General features: G+C 39.2%; 2 protein-coding genes across 2 annotated transcripts in view; one reads left to right on the top strand and one right to left on the bottom strand.

Annotated features, from left to right (window-relative positions):
- The first annotated feature begins 113 nt into the window (after positions 1–113).
- On the top strand, positions 114–11765 carry prpf38b (pre-mRNA processing factor 38B). The gene is made up of 6 exons (XM_067452656.1): positions 114–560; positions 1511–1579; positions 1716–1867; positions 4918–4978; positions 6337–6584; positions 10550–11765. Exons 1-6 carry the CDS (start codon positions 351–353, stop codon positions 11301–11303), a joined length of 1494 nt encoding a protein of 497 aa, XP_067308757.1. The 5' UTR covers positions 114–350; the 3' UTR covers positions 11304–11765.
- Positions 11766–18849: 7084 nt separating this feature from the next.
- fndc7rs1 (fibronectin type III domain containing 7, related sequence 1) overlaps positions 18850–19889 on the bottom strand; it is a 42024-nt gene continuing 40984 nt past the window's right edge. The window contains exon 61 of the mRNA XM_067453432.1: positions 18850–19366. The gene's annotated coding sequence lies outside the window, so the exon portion shown is untranslated. The remainder of the gene's footprint in view (positions 19367–19889) is intronic.

Here is a 19889-nt window from a genome sequence, read left to right as displayed (position 1 = left end):
GATCACAGTATTTGTACTCGCTGTTTTCTCTAATAACTTCCATTTGATGAGGCATATTTGACTGTGACATACTTGGCAACCCTCGTCCTTGCATCCCTTTCCGCCGCCCCTCTTCTGCGCGGCGTGCGCGCCATCTTGTCCCCACAACTCAGCGTAACAGAACGCTCCGCACGCGTCTTCCAATATTACAGAGAGAATAGCATTCAAAAACCATCTAAAATAAAATCTAATGAATTAAGAGACGTCGGTCCGCCTCTCGCGCGCCTCGTCGGACGCGTTGTGGATATTCGTTAGGGGTAACCGTCGTTTTATTTCGTTTTTTATTTTAATGGCGTTGTGAAGGAACTGCCATGGCGGTTAGTCAGCAACAACAACAGCAGCAGGCCGTGAGCAAACCGACCGGCGGGAAACATGGCAACGTTTTGCCGTTATGGGGCAACGAGAAGACTATGAACCTCAATCCGATGATCCTGACGAACGTCCTATCGTCGCCCTACTTCAAGGTCCAGCTGTACGAGCTCAAGACGTACCACGAGGTGGTTGACGAGATTTACTTCAAGGTGGTGAAACAAACCTGGGCCGATGCACGAGAAGCCCGCGGTTTTCTTTTTTTAATTTCATATAATTAACAATGTTATTATAGCGCATTGGTTGTTATTTTCCTTTTAGGTTTAAATATTTGTAGGTTTAATTAAACGTATTTTGCTTTGTTTATTATTTTATGAGCTAAAGTAGAGCGTGTTAGGCCATGCAGGCTAACGTTAAGTATGCTAACTAACGTTAGTTCAAATCTAGCTAACGTTAACTTACATAAATGGTTACGTTAGTTTACTCAAATGAATCTTAAGTCATTAAATCAACCATACGTTGTTGAAATTATTCACATTGACTTTCTTTTAATAAAAAGCATTATGTGATTATAGACGTATATTATTGACCGCTTCGGTCACCATTGTGTGGATAAATTGAATGGTGACTGAGAACGTAACTTATTTATCCATCCTTCCAGAAAGCCACAATGGCAACCGCGGTTTCTACAACTAAGGATCGTTCACACCAAGAACAATAACTAAAAAGATAACTTAATTAGGGGGACGACATCAACCGACAATAACGTTTGGTTATATCTTCTCCAGCTTTAATTTCTCGAGGTTATTGAATTCGGGTAGTTTCTGATTGGCTGTCAAAGTTTTATTTTTCATCAGCTGGGAAGATTTATATCTATTATATTCGTCTGTTCTCTTTGGTTGGCACGCACTATGTATTACCCATTACTGTTGTAACAATACATAAAATGATACATATTTTAAGATTATTAAGTGTTAAAGTTAATCTGATTTTTATTTTATTAATTTTAGAAAAAACAAGTGTAGTTAGGTTGTTGAGATTGACAATTATTTATAACATCCGTGATTTGAGTTGTACTTTATAGTTTTATCCAATTTATTGCCATATTGCCAAGTTTGCATACATTTAAATGGTCAGTCTAATTGAAATCTTTTTTTCTCAGGTCAACCATGTGGAGCCATGGGAAAAAGGCAGCAGGAAGACTGCAGGGCAGACGGGAATGTGCGGAGGGGTAAGTAGAAGTACGTGCCTTGAGACCTCCTCAACTTCATCCTCCCATCCTCTTCGTCACTTTGATTAAATCAAGGGAGAGATTCGCTTGCGCTAAAACATGTCTAGCTTTAAATTTCATAATGTTTGTCCTGCAGGTTCGAGGAGTCGGGACGGGTGGGATCGTGTCCACTGCGTTCTGCTTGCTGTATAAGCTGTTCACACTGAAACTGACCCGCAAACAAGTGATGGGTCTCATCACTCACACAGATTCGCCCTATATCAGGGCACTGGGCTTTATGTACATCAGGTATGACTCAGATCCACCTTAGATGTTTAACATTAAAGAGTTAGTTAACCCAAAAATGAAAATTAGCCCATGATTAACTCACCAAGTCATCCTAGGTGTATATGGCATTCTTCTTTTTAGATGAATAAAATCAGAGTTGTAATTTCAAAATTGTATTTAAAAAAATAATTCCTGGCTAATCCAAGCTTTATTTGGCAGTGATGGTTGTTTTGTTAAAAGTCCATAAAAGTGAAGTGACATGTGGCCAAGTATGGTGACCTATACCTGGAATTTGTGCTCTGCATTTAACCCATCGAAGATCGGGGATCAGTTGTGGGTTTGTTGCTTTGCTCAAGTGTCTCACCTCAGTCGTGGTTTGTTTAAGAATTCCTGCCGGACCTGAGACTCAAGACCGTAACCTTCGGGTTACGTGTCCGGCTCGGCCACGACTGCCCCAAGTACATCTGTCCATCAAATAAAGTGCTCCATGCAGCTCCAGGGGGTTAATAAAGGCCTTTTAAAGCGAATCAATGTGTTTGAGTAAGAAAATTATCCATATTTAAAACTTTATATAAAGTTATTTATCTTGTTCTGGCTGATCACCTTCTGCCTTAGAACAGGGGTTGTGCCTCTCGCAATTCAAAATGCTAATGCTCCTGATGAGCGTAACTGGTGTGCAATATCATCAGACGTAGCGTAAGGCCGGGGACACACTGCGTGTCGTGAGCATCTCTGCTGCATGGCATGTCCGTGTTTATTTCGGCTCCCATGTTAACCGGTTAGAGCTTTAAATGGAAGAGACGCCTATTTTTCACGCGACACACAAGTGTGTTAGAAGCGTTTCCAGGCAAAATAGAATAGGAAAAAATTTCATTTTGACTCAAATACATATTAATAAATTATATTTTCATGTTTGAAATTCTGTAGGTTAACATAAAGGCAGATATAGGCCTAATTGTAATAATAAAAAACATAATTATCGATTTTGAAATATTAAAACTGTCAAAACACAAAATATTCTGTAGCCTATTTTGCCATCAATATCATAGATATGTATGGCCAATAGGCTACTGCCGACGTTTGCTTTGCTGTATCGATAGGCAATATATTTAACTTGTCCCTGTACATCAATAGCAGCAGCAGCAGCGCCGCGTCAGACACGCTTCTGGTGTGCAAAGACAGAGAAAACGCCAGACAGCCGCCCCGTGGCTGACACGCAACAGAAACGCCACGTTTGCAGTGCGTCTCCGGCCTAAACCTTTAGAACTGCGAGAGGCAGTACAAACACTTTTTGAATGAATCATGGGCTAATTTTCAGTTTTGGATGAACTAACCTATTAATGTATCATTGTTTCAGTCATTTATTTTCACTTGTCTTAGTCTCTATATATTTTGCTTTTTAACACGGTCATGGAGGTTCGTATGGGTATATTTTAAATAATTAAATTCTAACATTGCCTTTGATAAGGAATATAGAGAGTCAAAATCTGTTAAGTGGTAATTAAATGTAACAAATCTGATGATTTAAACTGAGAAAATCCTATACATTTTTATAAAATTCATGTGTCAATTTTATAATATATATTGCAACATCACATAAGATTCAAAGTGGACTACTGCAGGGACTCATCTCAAGATCACTCATTTAACATTTCAATTATTGCCAAAATTATGGGGGGGGGGAATCAGTCAAGATTAGAAAAATATTGAAAATGCGTAGTTTGTACTAGGGGTGTGCACAAATATTCAATCTAATTCATATTTGAAAACTAAAAATGCTATTCACATTTTACAGCATTTATTTGCTGACTGTAAATGCAGTGAATCCCTGGAATGCCTCTAAAACTCAGTTATAACTAAATCCACTGTGTGGCTCTGTGGAGCGGGTTAATAAGTTGGTTGTATTTTATCACAATGTCGTCTGCATTGCGATGTTTGGAATTACTTGGGTGAAAATGATCTTACAAAAGTCTTGTGCACATTGTCTAATTGTAAGCTTGTTCAGAAATGGTGATGACATTCTCATCAAAAAAAAAGTCTCTAATTTTCTCAATGCCAATAAAAATCAAAAATTAGATTTTTATGAGCCCAAATATTCAAATACAATATTTTGGGAAAATGCTCGTCCATAGTTTGTACTTATTGTCCGTCAAAACTAACGCATTAAATACTAAACTAGCAAAGTTTTTCAGTTTGTTTATTCTCTTGTGCAGAGTGAATTTTTTCACTCAGAACCCTGATCATTCCAATTTTATTTTAGCAAGTGAAGAACAAATTTATACTTGAGTGCGTTATGTATTATGCATATTATCGTCTCTGATTGGCAGAATGTTGTAGCCGTTATTTTTTTTCTCCCTCTTCTCGAAAAGTGATGCATTCAAAACATCCGAAAGTGTGGGTTTTCCAGGATATGCGTGTAACTCGCTGGACCTCTGCTTCTCGTAAATACTAACGTGTATTGTGCACGTTATTTTTTGACAGACTTCGATGTTGTGATATTCAAATGATGTGGATTTGAAAACAGAAGGAATCGTAAGGTAATTATTTATTTCTTAGCCGACAAGTATTCAGTGAAATGATTGATTGACTGAGTGTTATGTCAATGTTTTTAGTTCTGATATTCCAACCAACAGCCAGCCTAAATGCTTCGGGCCTTCGAAATGTTTCGAGTATCATATACTTTTTTCACGGAACGTTATTTCATAGCATAAATAATTGCGTTACTTAGAGAGTTACTCCATGTTTGATTTGTCAAAAATGTTACATCCAACTGTCGCATTCATTGACTTTAGAAATTCAAGTTTATTTATTTTTTTACCAGGAATGGAGTGGTTTGGTGCACAGTTGTTTTTATGATCTCTTCTAACTATTTTTTATTTAAACCCATGAAAATGCAGATCCTGATCCTTTTTTAATCTGTTGTTCCATTGTTACCCCTTAGCAGATTTTGACTCCTAAATTAGAGAATTTAGGTCATGGTACATTGTTAGTTTGGATGGTGCATATTTTTGGGTTTGACCACAGCACACCCCAATGAATATACATTGACTTATGTCATATGTGTATTTCAGGTATACTCAACCTCCTCCTGACTTGATTGACTGGTATGATGAGTTCCTTGACGACGAGGAGGTATGTCACCACGGGTAATGCCTTAATCTCTCTTATTTCTAATGTGCGGTTGCAATCCGAAAGCTTTAGGCCAAATGCTGATTGTGATGCTCATTGCTGTCCTTCAACCTTTGACCTCATTTGGCTTAATGTTCTCTATAAGATGTGCAGTTACAGCTGCAGTTTTATTTGTGGTGGCAGCATAAATCGCAAGCAAACTCTTTGCAAATGGTCCTTTGAGCTACATGTGAAGGTGGTTCATCTGTGGTTAAATGTGAATTCTGTGATTGCATGCAATATTCTCTTAGCCCAGATAATGACAGTCTGTATGTGGCAGTATGCCTCAATGATTTATACAGACATTATTATTTGATTTTAAATATAAGATATCCATTACTGGGTGATGGCTCATCTCCTACGCACCTACATATACCCTCTAATTAGACATTTAGTAATATTATCCATTTTAAAAATATCCCAGAAAAGGAGATCTTATTCGCGTTCAGCAAACATTGCTGCCAGGCATGATGGTGGTTGTGTGTGTCTCTGGCTGACTGCCCTGTTCTCTCTCCCAGATGGCCCTTGTGATGCGGGTGGATTGGATATAGGATGTGCTCCACACTCTTGGCTGGCGTTCGTGAGTGCTGTTAGAAAAGCTCACCTACCCACTCCACCCCTTCACACTCTCCGGTGCATCATATATGTCAGCTGACCTGCGACCTCCTCAGCACCTATTTTGAGTCAGTGCATAGTAAGAGACATTGTGAAAGCTAATTATTTTGAAGCTCTTGCAGTGATTTGAACTATTAAACATTAATATAATAATAATCAAATATATAATAGATACAATAACTATAGCCTTTTTCCTTTTCTTTTTTTTAAATTAACAGACAGGCAATTCAAAATGGTACCACTGATAATAAAGGTGCAATTAAGTTCAAAAATGAAATGGTCCATTTACCATATCAAATTATATGCATTTAAATTTTGTCTTGAAACCAGCAGGCTAGAAAATTCCTTTTTTATTCTTTAGGAGGATCAGCCATTACATGACCGTATTTATGTGCTCGTGAATTAGTTATTTTTACAATGGCATTGCTTTTGTGTCCATGCTGTTTACTTGCTGTTATAAAGGCCAAAATGACAGTCAGTTAAACAAACAAAAAAACACTGTTACTTGGTGCACATTTTAAATATGAATATTAAGTCAGGTGAGAGCAGAGGTGAAGACTCAGTATTTGGTCATCACAAATAAAGCATTTTATACAGGACAGTTTACAGTGTAATGGCTTTAGGGGTCTAATCATTAGCGTTGTGTTACCATGCGATAAGTGCATGTCTAGGTGTGTTTGTTAATGGTTTTCCTCTTCCTTGATCAGGAGTTGGACGTTAAGGCTGGGGGAGGCTGTGTAATGTCGGTCGGAGAGATGCTCCGCTCCTTCCTGACCAAGCTGGAATGGTTCTCTACATTGTTCCCAAGAATACCTGTTCCTGTGCAGAAGGCAATCGACCAGCACATGAAGAGCCGACCACGTAAACCCCCACAAAGAGATGAGCAGGAGGAGGAGGAGGAGTCGTCGACTGTGGCAGCTGATTCAGCAAGGCATGGAGACAGGCGTCGGTCCAGGTACAGTCGTTGTGTACTCATACTGCACTCATATAATGGACATTCTTGGATTCAAGTCTAAATTTGTGTGTTGTTAATGGGGATTTTAGGGATTATTTGGCAAGAAAACATCAATCATCGATTTAAGCAGGGTCATGCATGTTTGTGCTGCTCAACCGCAAAACGTCCAGCAGACACAAGGAAATTAAGCGAGTGTGTAGAGTGATGTTTACGTCTAATTTACAACTAGTTACATGTGACGGTTTGTGTGTGTTTTCACAGCCTTTTGTTTTGTGCTAAGTTGTTAATGTAAGTTGTTTTATTTAGGGCTGCAACAACTAGTCAATAAAATCGATAATGAAAATCATCGACAACCGCTCTTATCAATTAGTCAGGTCTGCCCTTTTGTGCACGGTAAGCTTCCATCAGTTGTGCCAAATTACAGCAGTGAAAAACTAATTTTTGTGGATAAAATGCATCTAAGAATAGTGTAATAGAAAGCGTCATGATCCAGCCTGCCAAAAACATGAGAATTCTTTAAGACTCAAGCTAATGTATTAGTGTTTAACATACTCTGTCATGCGCTTTGACAGATGCGTGCGAATGAACAGTACAAAATGTTCATTTTACATGTTTAGCCTCATCTGTAAATGCTACTAATTCACACGAGTATTTCTATTTTGTATGAAAGTGTGTTCTGTCAGTGCATGAAGCTTCAAACTTCACTTAAAGGTAGGGTTGGGCATCGTTTTGATTTGAACGATTCTGATTCCGATTCCGATTCTTACTTTCGATTCCGGTTCTTTTCGATTCTCGATTCCGATTCTTTGAGGGGTGGAGTCAAAACATGTCACATCGATATTCAATGCTATTTTCAATACAACGGGGGAAAAACTCTGCATATACTGTCAATTAGATATTTTTTATACCAATTTTTTTTTGTCTGTCTTTTGAAAGTCTAGGCAATCAAACATTTCTTCTGAAGAGATCACTTTATATGACAAAGCTTTTAAGCTTTTTCTCATATATAAACATTGATCAATTACTATTAAAATTATCTCACAAATATTTATTAACTCAATGTATTTTTTACAACGGGGTAATTGTGTTGCAATAGTTTACACACAGCACAAGTAAGCTTGATTTTGAATGATAAATTGAATAAACAAAGATACATATTACAAAAAATAGCACAAATAAATACAATAGAATAAAAGATATAAATGAAATAGACTGGTTTATTTTTTTCAGGTAGGTCTAACATTCAGGTAAGAAACTGAATAAAAAAACGCAAAGTGGCTAAATAAATTTAAAATAACATTGGATAATGTTTTTGCAAAAAAAATAAATAGTTTCATATAAAACCATTAAAGTTACACGCGTTGATCAGTCAAGAGCAGTGTGATCGTTTGTCTTTTTGTAGTTTGACTTTGAATAACAAATGACTGCGGTCCCTTTAAGAACTGCCGCACTCATTGATCCTGAACACTGCTCCTGTTACTCATTCTTCATTTCTTCCTGAATTGTTTAAGACTGTGTTTACATACTGTTCAAAATGTGCACTGAGAATTTGTTTGAGTGTATTTAATAAGCTGTAAAAAGAAGCGAATATTTGCACTTGTATGTCAGGGGTGGCTTTATTACGGTAGGCTATGTGTGTGTGTGCGCTTCAGATGTGAGCTTGAAATCTGCGGGGATTCGTAGAATTATGTGCAATCCCGCGCGAAATTCAGACCGATCACACACACTAACACTAACACGCTGTCGTAAGGAAAAGTCCAGCAGAACGCGCGTCCGTCGTGTTGAGAGGTGAACCGGCTGAGTGAGAATATGCGGCTGCGCGTCAACTCGCTGTCGGTCAGAGAGGAGAGGAGAGGAGAGCAGCTGGGATCGATTGTGTAGGCTGAGCAGGCTATCGTATCTTGTCAGATAATTCAGTATCGATATTTTTGACAACACTAGTTGCACTGTGCCGACACAGGCTTTTAAAAGTGAAATAAATCCACACTTCAGAGCCGCTTACCGGGCTTCCATGACTAAAAGAACAAGCGGGCGCGCAAGCACCGGAAATCAGGTGGCCATGGAAACCAAAACTTGCGCGCTTGGAACCGAAGATTGGAACCGAAAATACATTTTCTAAACGATTCCAATGGAATCGTTATTTTTTAAACGGTTCCAAGTTAGAACCGGTTCTCGATGCCCAACCCTACTTAAAGGTGCACTATGTAGTATTTTTGCAATAAAATATCCAAAAGACACCAGGCCAGTGTTAAATATTTTCTTCAGTTAAGTACTTACAATATTCCAAATGTTTCCAACTATTTGTAAATTGTGAGAAAATTGCTATTTTAACCAATGACCCGGGACGTTTCAGTGTAGCATTTGAGGGAGTCGCCTGTCAATTGCGTTATATCTGCGTTACCCTCAGTTTCCGGTTTTATTTGGCAGAAGTGCTTTTCTCTTAGCAGTGTGAACAAGTGTCACAATTTTAAACACACTTAAATGTATCTAATATGATAAAGAGCTGCATCACCTCATACCAATGACTGGAAAAACGGAAATCGTGCAGGTGCCTGGGGACTGTGTTCCGTCCCGTCATAATAAGTCCCATTTCTCGCAAGGGGTGTTTGTATAACAATCGCTCCAGCAGCTGTGCTCAGCTCCACAACACTTGGCCCTGCTCTGCTTCATACTACAGTAACGTTAATAACCGCATTCATGAACGTGATTTCTGCCCCATGTCCTATTTTCCACCGGCTGTGAGGTGAAGACCACATGTCCCAAGATGCTGCGCTCAAACTTGGCTTCATCAAACTATGTCTTTGTTTAGAATTGGCGACCTCTAGTGGACGGAAAGTTGCTTAGTGCACCTTTAACAAGCTATTGTTCAGATTAATTTAACATTAAAACATTAACATTATTTAACAGACACAGAATCATTTATTCAACCTGTTTGTTTAAAGCAGCAATGTTGCCGAATTACCAATACCAATGCCGAATTAGACTATTGTATATATGTAATTAACGTTTATTGAACTTTTTGTATAAATCGATAATTTCCAATTACGCTTAGATTCATGAAAAAAGCTCTCATGATCCTGTGATATTGCTTAACTATATTCCATGTTATATATAAAAAAAAAAAACTTAAGATATCATATCAATAAATCATATTGTTATTGATTGCCTTTTAAGCAGTACGTTTTTACATTAAATCACATTAATGATGTTAAATCAGACAATGCACCAACATTTAAGTGATATCCTTGCAGTTGTGGTCTTGACTGTTCTTGGGATAAAATCCAAATTCCTCCAAGTCTGAGACAAGACTGAGGAGAAATGCAGTCGAAACTGAGGCAAAACCTTCAAAAATGTTTTAAAGACCAGTCTCAAGTACTACAACACTACTAGCCCTTTATCTAGATTCTAAACCCTTCTCATTCATTTGGCTTGGAACATGGTGTTTTGAGCAGCATTTTCACACCATCATTTAATCCACTGCTGTTGACATTTTAAGGCTGATGATTAATTGATCGTTCATTTAAACGGTGATCGATCAAGGGAATGGGTGCAATTTGACATCACTAGTTGTTGATTAACGCTGGCACATGTCTGGCAGCTGCAGTCTATTGCAACAGTTGAGTTGTGTTCATGAGAAGTTCTGTGCTGCAGCTACTGTCACTGTCATGTGTGTGCTTCCAGCATCATGTAAAAATATTATAGCCTGGTGTATGACTAGAGTTTTATCACATAATTCAATCTAGTTTACATCAAACGGTAGCCTACTTTTTTTCACCCTTTAGTTTACAAATTTACACACACAGTTGATTATTTTGAAATGCTTCAGTTAATTTATGCTTTTTTCATATCTTGTAATGTGTTAGAATGTAAGAAATACTCGCTATTACAAAATTACTCTACTCTCTCCCGTTTGAAAAGGTGCCTTGTGTATGCGCTGTTGAATGATTTGTGTTTTCTGTGTTAAGGACCCCTAGAAGAAGTCAGAGTCCAAGAAAATCCCAAAACCGCTCCCGGAGTCGCAGCCATCACAAAGAAAAACATGGCGCCAGCTTTGACCGTGAACTGGAGAGAGAACGAGATCGTCAGCGCAAAGAAAGGGAGGGAAAGGACCGGGATAGAGACAGGGACAGAGAGAGAGACAGGGAGAGAGACCGAGATAGGCGGCGTTCCAGGACACCGGACCGAAACACAGAACGCCGACGCAGCCGTAGCAGGGAACGCCGTCGAAGTCTCAGTGCCAGCCGGGAGAAGCGGAATGAGAGGAAAGACCGAGATAAAGAGAGGGAGGCAGAGAGCGAGAAAGAGCGTAGTCGCAAGAAAGACAGAGAACATCTTAAAGATCGGGAGAGGTCAAAAGACAAAAGAAGCAAAGGAGAGGGAGAAGAGAGGAGGCACAAGGAAGATAAGGAGGATAGAAAGCACAGGGAAGAAAAGAGGAGCAAGCGCTCAAGGAGCAGAAGCAGAGACAGGAAACACAAAACCGAGCGATCTAGCAAGAAACGCTCTCGCTCAGGCAGCAGGAGCAGGCAGGAAGCAGGGGAAGAGAAGAACAGGAAACGAGAACACAGCCATAGTAAGGAACGGTCACACAAGCGCAGTCGCAGCAAAGAACGCTCGCACCGTCGAGAATCCAGCAACGGAAGAGAACATGTAAAGCAAGATCGCCACAGTCCTGAACCAGGTGAAAGAACAAACAGTGTTCGAGCGGACTCTCCCTGATCCACGTCTATGTCTGTCTCCTCCCCGCTCTCAGATCCCTCTGCACCTTTATTCCGGTCCCTCTCTTATTGCTTCATGTCCTAAGCTATAATCCTCTTGTGCACCTCTTGTGTTGAAGTAAACAAATGGAAAAGCCTGGATTCTTTTTTTTTTCTGCACTATTGTCCGCCACATGTGTAGATATAAAAAATGTCACTTTCTCTCAGTTGCCCATTACTGATGTCCGGACTGAAAATGGCATTTTAAAATCTTTTTTTAAATCCATTTTCTCCCCCGATTTGTTTTCAGGATTCTCACAAATGGCTTTGTACATAGAGCTCAGAGAATGTTTTAAATTTCAACAGAGTGACCACAGAGTTGAGTTTGGGCACAGCCTGCTGAGAGCTGTGCTGACATTGTGCTGTTTGAGTCATTGCTCTGTTGCATCTCGTTTTCTAATAAAAATTCTTGTATGAAACAGAATTGCAATTTGTGTATTTTTGATGTAATTAAGCCGAGTCTTACATTTGGGTTCTGCAATTAAAAACAAACCTGTGATGTTTCAGGTGGTTAAAGACTAGATTTCTTTAAATGTGAAATTTTAAAACGTTAACACCCCATCCCTCACCGCCACCACCACACATTGCTTTCAAATCTGTGGGAAACACTGCATCTTTATATTTACAAAGGTGGTTGTTGATTTCCATGTGCAATACAGTACTGCCCATAATCCTAGAGAGCTATCTGTGAAGTTACTAATGATGTGGAAGTGAGAATGTCCGTTAAAGTAGTGGCTACCTATTCCCATGAAGCGTTGTGACTGTCATCTAGTCAATCCTACTCTCAAATTACTTGTACATGTATTATTAGTCAAAAGGTTTTTTCTGTTGAACCATTATTTCTGTTTCTTCTCCAAGGAGATCACAGATGGAGAAATGCAGAGATTGAGTCTTGGGCTCCAAAAGCAAAAATAAAATAAAATTTCAAAACAACCCCTATATCACCACATGTTGTTTAAGAGGGTTTCAAAAAAAAAAAGAATTTTATCCAGAAACAAACTCCAGCATATTCAGTTGTCCGACACGACTGGAACTTCGAACCGGACCTGGTTCTGTGGTCTGATGAAATTATAAAAAGAGCTTTTTGGCAGCAAACAGATGGGTTTGGTGCATGCAGGGTGTGAGGATGTCATAAGTCCTATTTTCAAACTGGGGTCCAGGGACCCCCAAGGGTCCTCAAAAAGGTTCTAAGGGGTCCCCAGAAAATTTCTGAGAATAAAAAAGACAAAGCAAAAATTGATAAAATCTACCAAACATTCTGTGTCATTTCTAAAGGTTTCTTTCCTTTATTGCCGTATACATACTTTACAGAATTGTATATTGGCTTTGTGTCCATCTAGTACAAGTATTCTTAACGCAGTACATAAGATGCTTGTACAAATAACTGTTAATTGAAAATGTTTTTCTTCAGGTTTATATAGCCAACATTAAGTATAGGCAAATTACATTTGGAAACAATATCTTGTATTTATAATGTCACACGTACAATTTATCTAACAGTTAAATTTTTTTTGTCATAAAAACATTTTAAAAAGGGGGTTGGTCCCTCATAAAATGTTAATCATATGTGGGGGTCCTTGGCATCATAAAGTTTGAAAACCCCTGTCGTAAGTAACCCCTAATTTCTATAAAGGCCCTGTCTTTGTTTGTTTTATATTACTTGTATAAATGTTAATGTTTGTTTAAATATGATTTGTGGTTATTAGATTAGAGAAAGAACACCAAGGGTTTTCGTTTTATTGCCTTTATTTAGAATTTATATCTTAGCATTTTAATTACACTTCCAGAATTGACCTGCTGTCTCTCCCTGCGTCCCAATTCGCATACTATCCATCCTAAATAGTATTCGAAAATAGAATTAGTATGTCCCAAATCGTAGTATGTTGAAAAGAGTATTCCAAAGATTCCCGGATGGTTTACTATTTCCGGTCCGAATTCACAGTACGGATCGATGTGCACTCTAACGGCTGATATTGCCCACAACCCATTGCGAGTTGGACGAGGATTCGATTAGAACTACAAACGCGGATAAAAAGCGTTATAAACTACAAACATGACGGATGTGCGAGTTCGACGGTTAAGTAGAGAAGTTTAGATAAATGGTTTGAGTGACCAACTATCAATATTTAACCTGACAAAAATATATTTATTCAATGTTGTCCACATTATATTTCACATGCAGCAGCATTGTGAACTTTTGCAATGACACATTTGGCCATTAACTTTTAAATGCATCATTATATTTAAACTGCAAACACATGAGGAGAGTCTCTGCATTAAAGACCCACAAATGGCAGATCAACGAGCGGATACATTTCTCTCCGATAAGGTAGGAGATTAAACTGAATGTGAAGGATTTGAACTGTGACGAATCTGACGATGATTGACAGGGCAGATAAACGGTGACGGGATGCACGTAACTAAGCGACAGAGTCCGTTAAAGATGGCGAAGTAGTATGTCCCGAAGCTTGCATACTTTTCTCCTACACACTCAAAAGTATATACTTTTTCTTCACAAAAAGAGTACATACTTTTAGGACGTAGTATAAGTAGGCGAATTGGGACGCAGCATCTGGGTTCATGGCTGCAGCATGGTTCCGGGGGTGGGGTTTAAGAGAGCGCGGTTTATTTTCAAATTAAAATATTACAGGCTCAAACAGTAGAGCATGGCGCTAGCAACGCCAAGGTCATGGGTTCGATTTCCGATGGGTTCAACACCGTCATTAGAACTCTATAACCGCCAAAACCGTGTTATTAAAATATTTTTTACAAACATAAAAAAAAGATGCACTCCGGGGGGAAATTGTATCAGCTGACGAGGGAAACGGAGGCGGAGTTAGTGGTGCTTCGGAGGCTGCTACCCGGCTGCTACCATACCCCTCACATACCTCCTACTTCAACTGCGCCTGACATTAGAATTATTTTTTTACAACAAATAAATAGCTTTTATAAAACCGTATAAGTCCTGGTGGCCGTTGAGAGTTGCTACGGCATCCATAAACAAATTCCAGCTGCTGGAGAGGACGGCGTCGCATCTGATGCAGTAGACAAACTGAAAGCTGTGATGATTGCATAGTGGCTCTTCATATCCTGCTGTTTCTAACAGTTTATTTTTCCATACTGTTTGAGTCCTGTTTATGGCTGTCAGACTGTTAATGCATTTTTTATTCAAACTAGTTCCCCCCATCCCCGCCCCGCCACCACCTGACGGTTATGTTACGAACCGTCACATTTGACTCACAACATAACCGTCATCACCAATTCTGAAACCGGCACACCCCTAGGTTTGTTTATGCATTTGTGTGTGTGTATACACCCTGTCTATTCCCCCATTTATGAAAGGGTTCCTCCAACATGCCAAACAAGGAAGAGAGATAGTCTTTTAAGCTACACTGTGATATTTTCCCCCATCTAGCGGTGTAAAGGTAAATGACCATCCAGTGAATATTAGTTTCTGTTCCTCTCAATTCTGATTTCGTTTTAACTTCTACGGTGGCCGATTTAGTCCAAGATTAACATGGCAATCCCCCTCTTCACATTCGACACGATGCCATCGAGTATTAAAACGTGAAAGGCGAAGCTTGAATTTACGGGTATGTCCCTCTTTGGCTAATGTTCTTTCAAGATGGAGGGCCAACATGGCGACCAGCATTCGAACCCCTCACCCGTATGTATTTTCAATGGCATATTATAAACTTACGAGAATACTTTATTACTTGAAAGAAGTAAATATACATTAATGAGCACATATATTTTTGTAAGAACTAAGTGTTTTTAGCTAAGAATAAACTAAAAAAGTTACACAGTGTAGCTTTAAGGGTTCTACTTTTTGTCTAGAAAATGAACTCCTGTATTGTAAGACCCGAAACAGACAACAAATGGTTCTTCCTATGAGTGTGCGTAATATGGTGTTGAAAATGGGGCATGCTATCCCCTGGGCTGGGCACTTGGGTCGTTGTAAAATGTATCGCCGAATCAGTAAACACTTTTTCTGGCCAGGGATTACCGAAGATATAGCTGAGTTTTGTAAGACATGTCCAGAATGCCAATGTACTGCCCCTCGGGTTCCTCCCATAGACTGTAAAAAAATATGGACGTAGTGTCCGTGACGTCACCCATAGGATTCTGATAAGCTGTTCTGAAGTAGAGTCGAGCTGGGCGTTGCCATCTTGTGAGCGAGTCATCGCGTCTCACTCCCGGATAACAGAAAATGGGCAAAAAGGCGGGATGTGCGCGGAATGGAGGTGACACAATAACTATAGACGGCAGATAAATGGCTATCCACTTGTAACCACGCCCTTAATTATGCAGAACTTTAAGGCTTTATATAACGTAAACGAATGAGTTATAAAAAAATTCACCCCCCTCACAGTTGTCATGAAGATCAAAATTAGCCTTAAGCCAAAACCACAATTTGTACCAGGCTGTAAACATGTTTTTTTCTGCTTTAAAGTTGATAATTTTAACATGGGGCTCAATGAGATTCTGCTCCCTACTGGAGCATGTCCCTAGTGGCCAGTTGAGGAATTGCAGTTTACATTACTTCCGTATTGGCTTCAAGAGAGATCGCGGGAGGTTGACGCTTGGTTCCTCCAAAAGCTCCCCTGATGCCGTTGCCAGTAATAGGTTCCTTTCCAACGACTAGGCATGGATATTGTTGGTCCGTTGGAGAGGAGTAAAGCAGGTCACAGTACATGCTGGTAATTTGTGACTATGCAAGTCGATATCCTGCTGTTTTCTCTTTAAAGAACATAAGAGCAAAATCTGTGGCCGTTTGTTTGGTGTAGTTTTTCTCTAGAGTGGGTTTCCCCCGGGAGATATTAACAGCCAGAGGAACCAACTTCACTTCAAAGTTATTGCAACAGGTATACCAGTTGTTGGATATAAGAGGTTCGAATACCACACCGACATCAAATGCTCCGAAAATTTGTAAGTGATACAGGCTTGGTTTGGGACCAGTGGTTACCTTACGTACTTTTTTTGTATAGAGAAGTTCTACTGGCTTTTCCCCCTTTCAACTGATGTACGGCCATGATGTGCGGGGTCCTCTGTCTTTGTTGAAAGAGTCCTGGGAGCAAAGTTCACAGACATCCTGTAAGGTGAATGTCATTGATTGTGTTGCAAATGAGGGCGAAACTGGAGAAAATGACCAAATTAGCATCAGAACACTTACAAGAAGCACAGAGTAGGCAGAAATTCCAACAGAGGAAAATAAGTTGTTGGGTAAATGGCACTGTCAGTTTAAGGTTAATAAGAAGTTAGGACCTACAACTTATGAAATGGCTGCTCCTGGTGGGTCACATTCACATAGAACATTGAATTTTAATCTCTTGAAGGAATGGTTTCCACAGAGAGAGGTTGAAATTAAGTGTAAATTTGATTTAGTTGGTGGAAGAGGAGGAGATAGAAGAGCAGTATTTATTGTCAGGAGGCTTTTTCAGTTTGTCTTGAGCACTTGAGCATCAGGGCAGAAGAAAAAACAAATTCAAGAGTTATGTGATCCGGAACTGTATAAGAGTACCCCTGGTTGTACCTCTCGTATTCAGCATGAGATTGTGTTGAATCCTAATGCTGAAGTGAAAAGAATGAGTTACCGTATTCCCAAAAAGATGGTTTCGGAATTCACTGAGGAGGTAAGGTTAATGCAGGAGATGGGCATTGTAGAACCCTCTCAAAGTGAATGGTGTAACCCCGTTGTGTTAGTCCCAAAAAAGGACGGAAGTTTGCTTTTTTGTATTGATTTTCGCTACCTAAACTCTTTGTCCAAATTTGATTCCTTTCCAATCCCCCGTACTGAGTAAGTTAGGAAAAGCCAAAGACTTATGTAAGGGGTACTGGCAGGTGCCTTTGGCCCCTGAATCTCAAGAATTGACTGCTTTCCGTACCCCTAGAACTCTTATGCATTTCCGTGTCCTCCACTTTGGGCTACGGCTCCTCCTACCTTTCAGAGGTTAATGAATACAGTTTTGCAGGATTTAGGTGAATTTACAGCAGCTTATCTTGATGATGATGTAATATTCAGTGATAGTTGGAACATACATCTTCATCATCTTGCCACAGTGTTTCAGCGGATTAAGGATGCTGGTTTGACGATCAATCCTGCCAAGTGCTCTATAAGAGTGAGACTGGGCTATGTACAAAAGGGTAATGGTGTCATTAAAACCCAGATCCAGAAGATATAGACTATACAGACCTTCCTGCTTCCAAGTACAATTTAACAGGTTCGATCTTTTTTAGGACTAGCTGGTTGGTATCGGAGGTTTATATCCCATTTAGCCACCAGGGCGGCTCCCCTAACTGATTTGACACGTAAGGCAGGACCAAATCAAATTCAGTGGACTGAACCGTCCAGACTAGCTTTTCAGAATTTGAGGGAGGCCTTAGTGACTAATCCGCTCCTGTACAGTCCTGATTTTGAGAGAATGTTTGTGCTTCAGACAGATGCTTCTGAAGTGGGATTGGGAGCTGTCTTGAAACAAGAGCAAAGAGGTGAGTTGTGATTGAAAAAGAGTATTTGGCATTGAAATGGGCTCTTGATTCGTTCAAATACTATCTGTTGGGATGAGATTTTGTAGCTGAAACGGATCATAGAGCGCTTCAATGGATTGACAAAAATGGCGAAGCAACCGTTTCATTTTACTTTATGACATCGGCCATGGTCAGAAAACGTGACCGCTGATTTTCTCTCTTGCGAGAGTTTGGAGGAGGGGGAAGATGTGAGGACATCGTAAGTAACCCCTAATTTCTATAAAGGCCCTGTGTTTGTTTGTTTTATATTACTTGTATAAATGTTAATGTTTGTTTAAATATGATTTGTGGTTGTTAGATTAGAGAAAGAACAACAAGGGTTTTTGTTTTATTTTTGAGTCAGGTTTGGTGAGGGACCTCCGTGAGGAAGGTCACCTTTAATGTCTCTGTTTTATGTTTTCATATTGCAAGTTTGAATCAATAAATCTTCTAATTGACAGCAATCAGTGTCTCCTGCCTTTGCTCTGGTCATGTCCCAACACAGGGTTAAAAAGTACCCAACACCCACGGAAAAAAATGTAATAGGCCTAAACAAACCATAAATACAGCTGGATCTTTAATGTGTGCCTATTTGCTGGAGGTCCTGGACGTCTTGTTCAGATACATGTTATCATGGATTCTAGCAAATACCAACAGATAAAACAATCAAAACCTGATGGATTCTGCAAGAAATCTTATAATGGGCCATGGTTGGCTCTTCCATCAGGACAACGATCCAAAACAAACATCAAAATCGACACACAAATGTGTCAATAAACACAAAATAACTGGCCTACGTGTTTTGGAGAAAAGCATTTACTTCATAATGGGATTTACCCCCCATTTTCTATCATTTTACTTCAATGAAAGGTTAGATTTTTGCAAAAAAAAAATTGAATGGTGGATCAAAAGGGTAAACCAGGCAGATTTATTTTTACATCCATCTTTGAACATATTTACCAGGTATTCCAATAATTCTGACTACCACTGTATGTCAGTTCGGTTTGTTAATACGATGAGTAGTTGATTCACTCAGATGTGTGATACAGTAGTTTACAGTGCTAGGTCACTGTTATGTGCTTGTCAGTTCATTGTAAGAACATTTATTTTATTGGAACAGGTGTTTTGTGTATGGTTAATTTATTTTACATGTGCTTTACACGTCATAATTTATAAGACTGATCACATGGAGAAATGCTCTTTGTATTTAATAACTTGACTCATATACAAAAACATAGGAATATATATATATATAGGCTTTTTTATGCATTGCATAAAAGTAAACCCTTAAGCCAGGGAGAAAAACAATAATTTTGTAAAACATTTTAAAAGAAAAAATGTTAAGCTTTTACCCAGTCAATCTATTCCACCCATAAATATTGTGGAAAAAAATAACCTTCAACCGGAATATATGTAACATGCAAAAGTAAAGTATCAAGAATTCTTAGGAAAGTGCAGGACTTCTCAAAGGCAAGAGTTTGAGTGCGACGAGATACGTTCACTCAGAGTTGGGCAGGCCTGGTGTGGAGAGAATTGAGGGTTAATATTAAAAGGCTTTTTTAATGTTTAAAAGTTTTTTTTAAATGCAAAGAGTTGACATGGAACCAATCAACTGCATGTGAAAGGAGGCCTTGGGGGATAGAAGTACAGCATTTGTCCACTGGAAGAGATATGTTCCATGTTCTATCCACATCAAATTAGCACACTAGTATTTCCTCCTTCATGGCCTCTTTTCTTTTTAGAGATTGTGCCCATGATTTACTCACCCTCGAGTCATCCTGGGTGTATATGACATTCTTTCAGACGAATACAATCGGAGTTACATTAATAAATATCCTGGCTCTCCCAAGCTTTATAATGGCAGTGAATGGGAGCCCAAAACTTGAAGCCCAAAACGGTTATATATTGTGTTAAATATGGATATTTTTCTTACATAAACCCATCGATTCGCTTCAGAAGGCCTTTATTAACCCCCACCCATTTTTTTACGCTGCCATTTTAAAGCTTGGCTAGCCAGGACATTTTTTAATGTAACTTATTG

The sequence above is a fragment of the Pseudorasbora parva genome, chromosome 9, assembly GCF_024679245.1.
Source record: "Pseudorasbora parva isolate DD20220531a chromosome 9, ASM2467924v1, whole genome shotgun sequence".
Classification (NCBI taxonomy): Eukaryota; Metazoa; Chordata; class Actinopteri; order Cypriniformes; family Gobionidae; genus Pseudorasbora; species Pseudorasbora parva.
The sequence above is the reverse complement of the archived record's forward strand: the minus strand, read 5'-3'. Positions and strand labels throughout refer to the sequence as shown.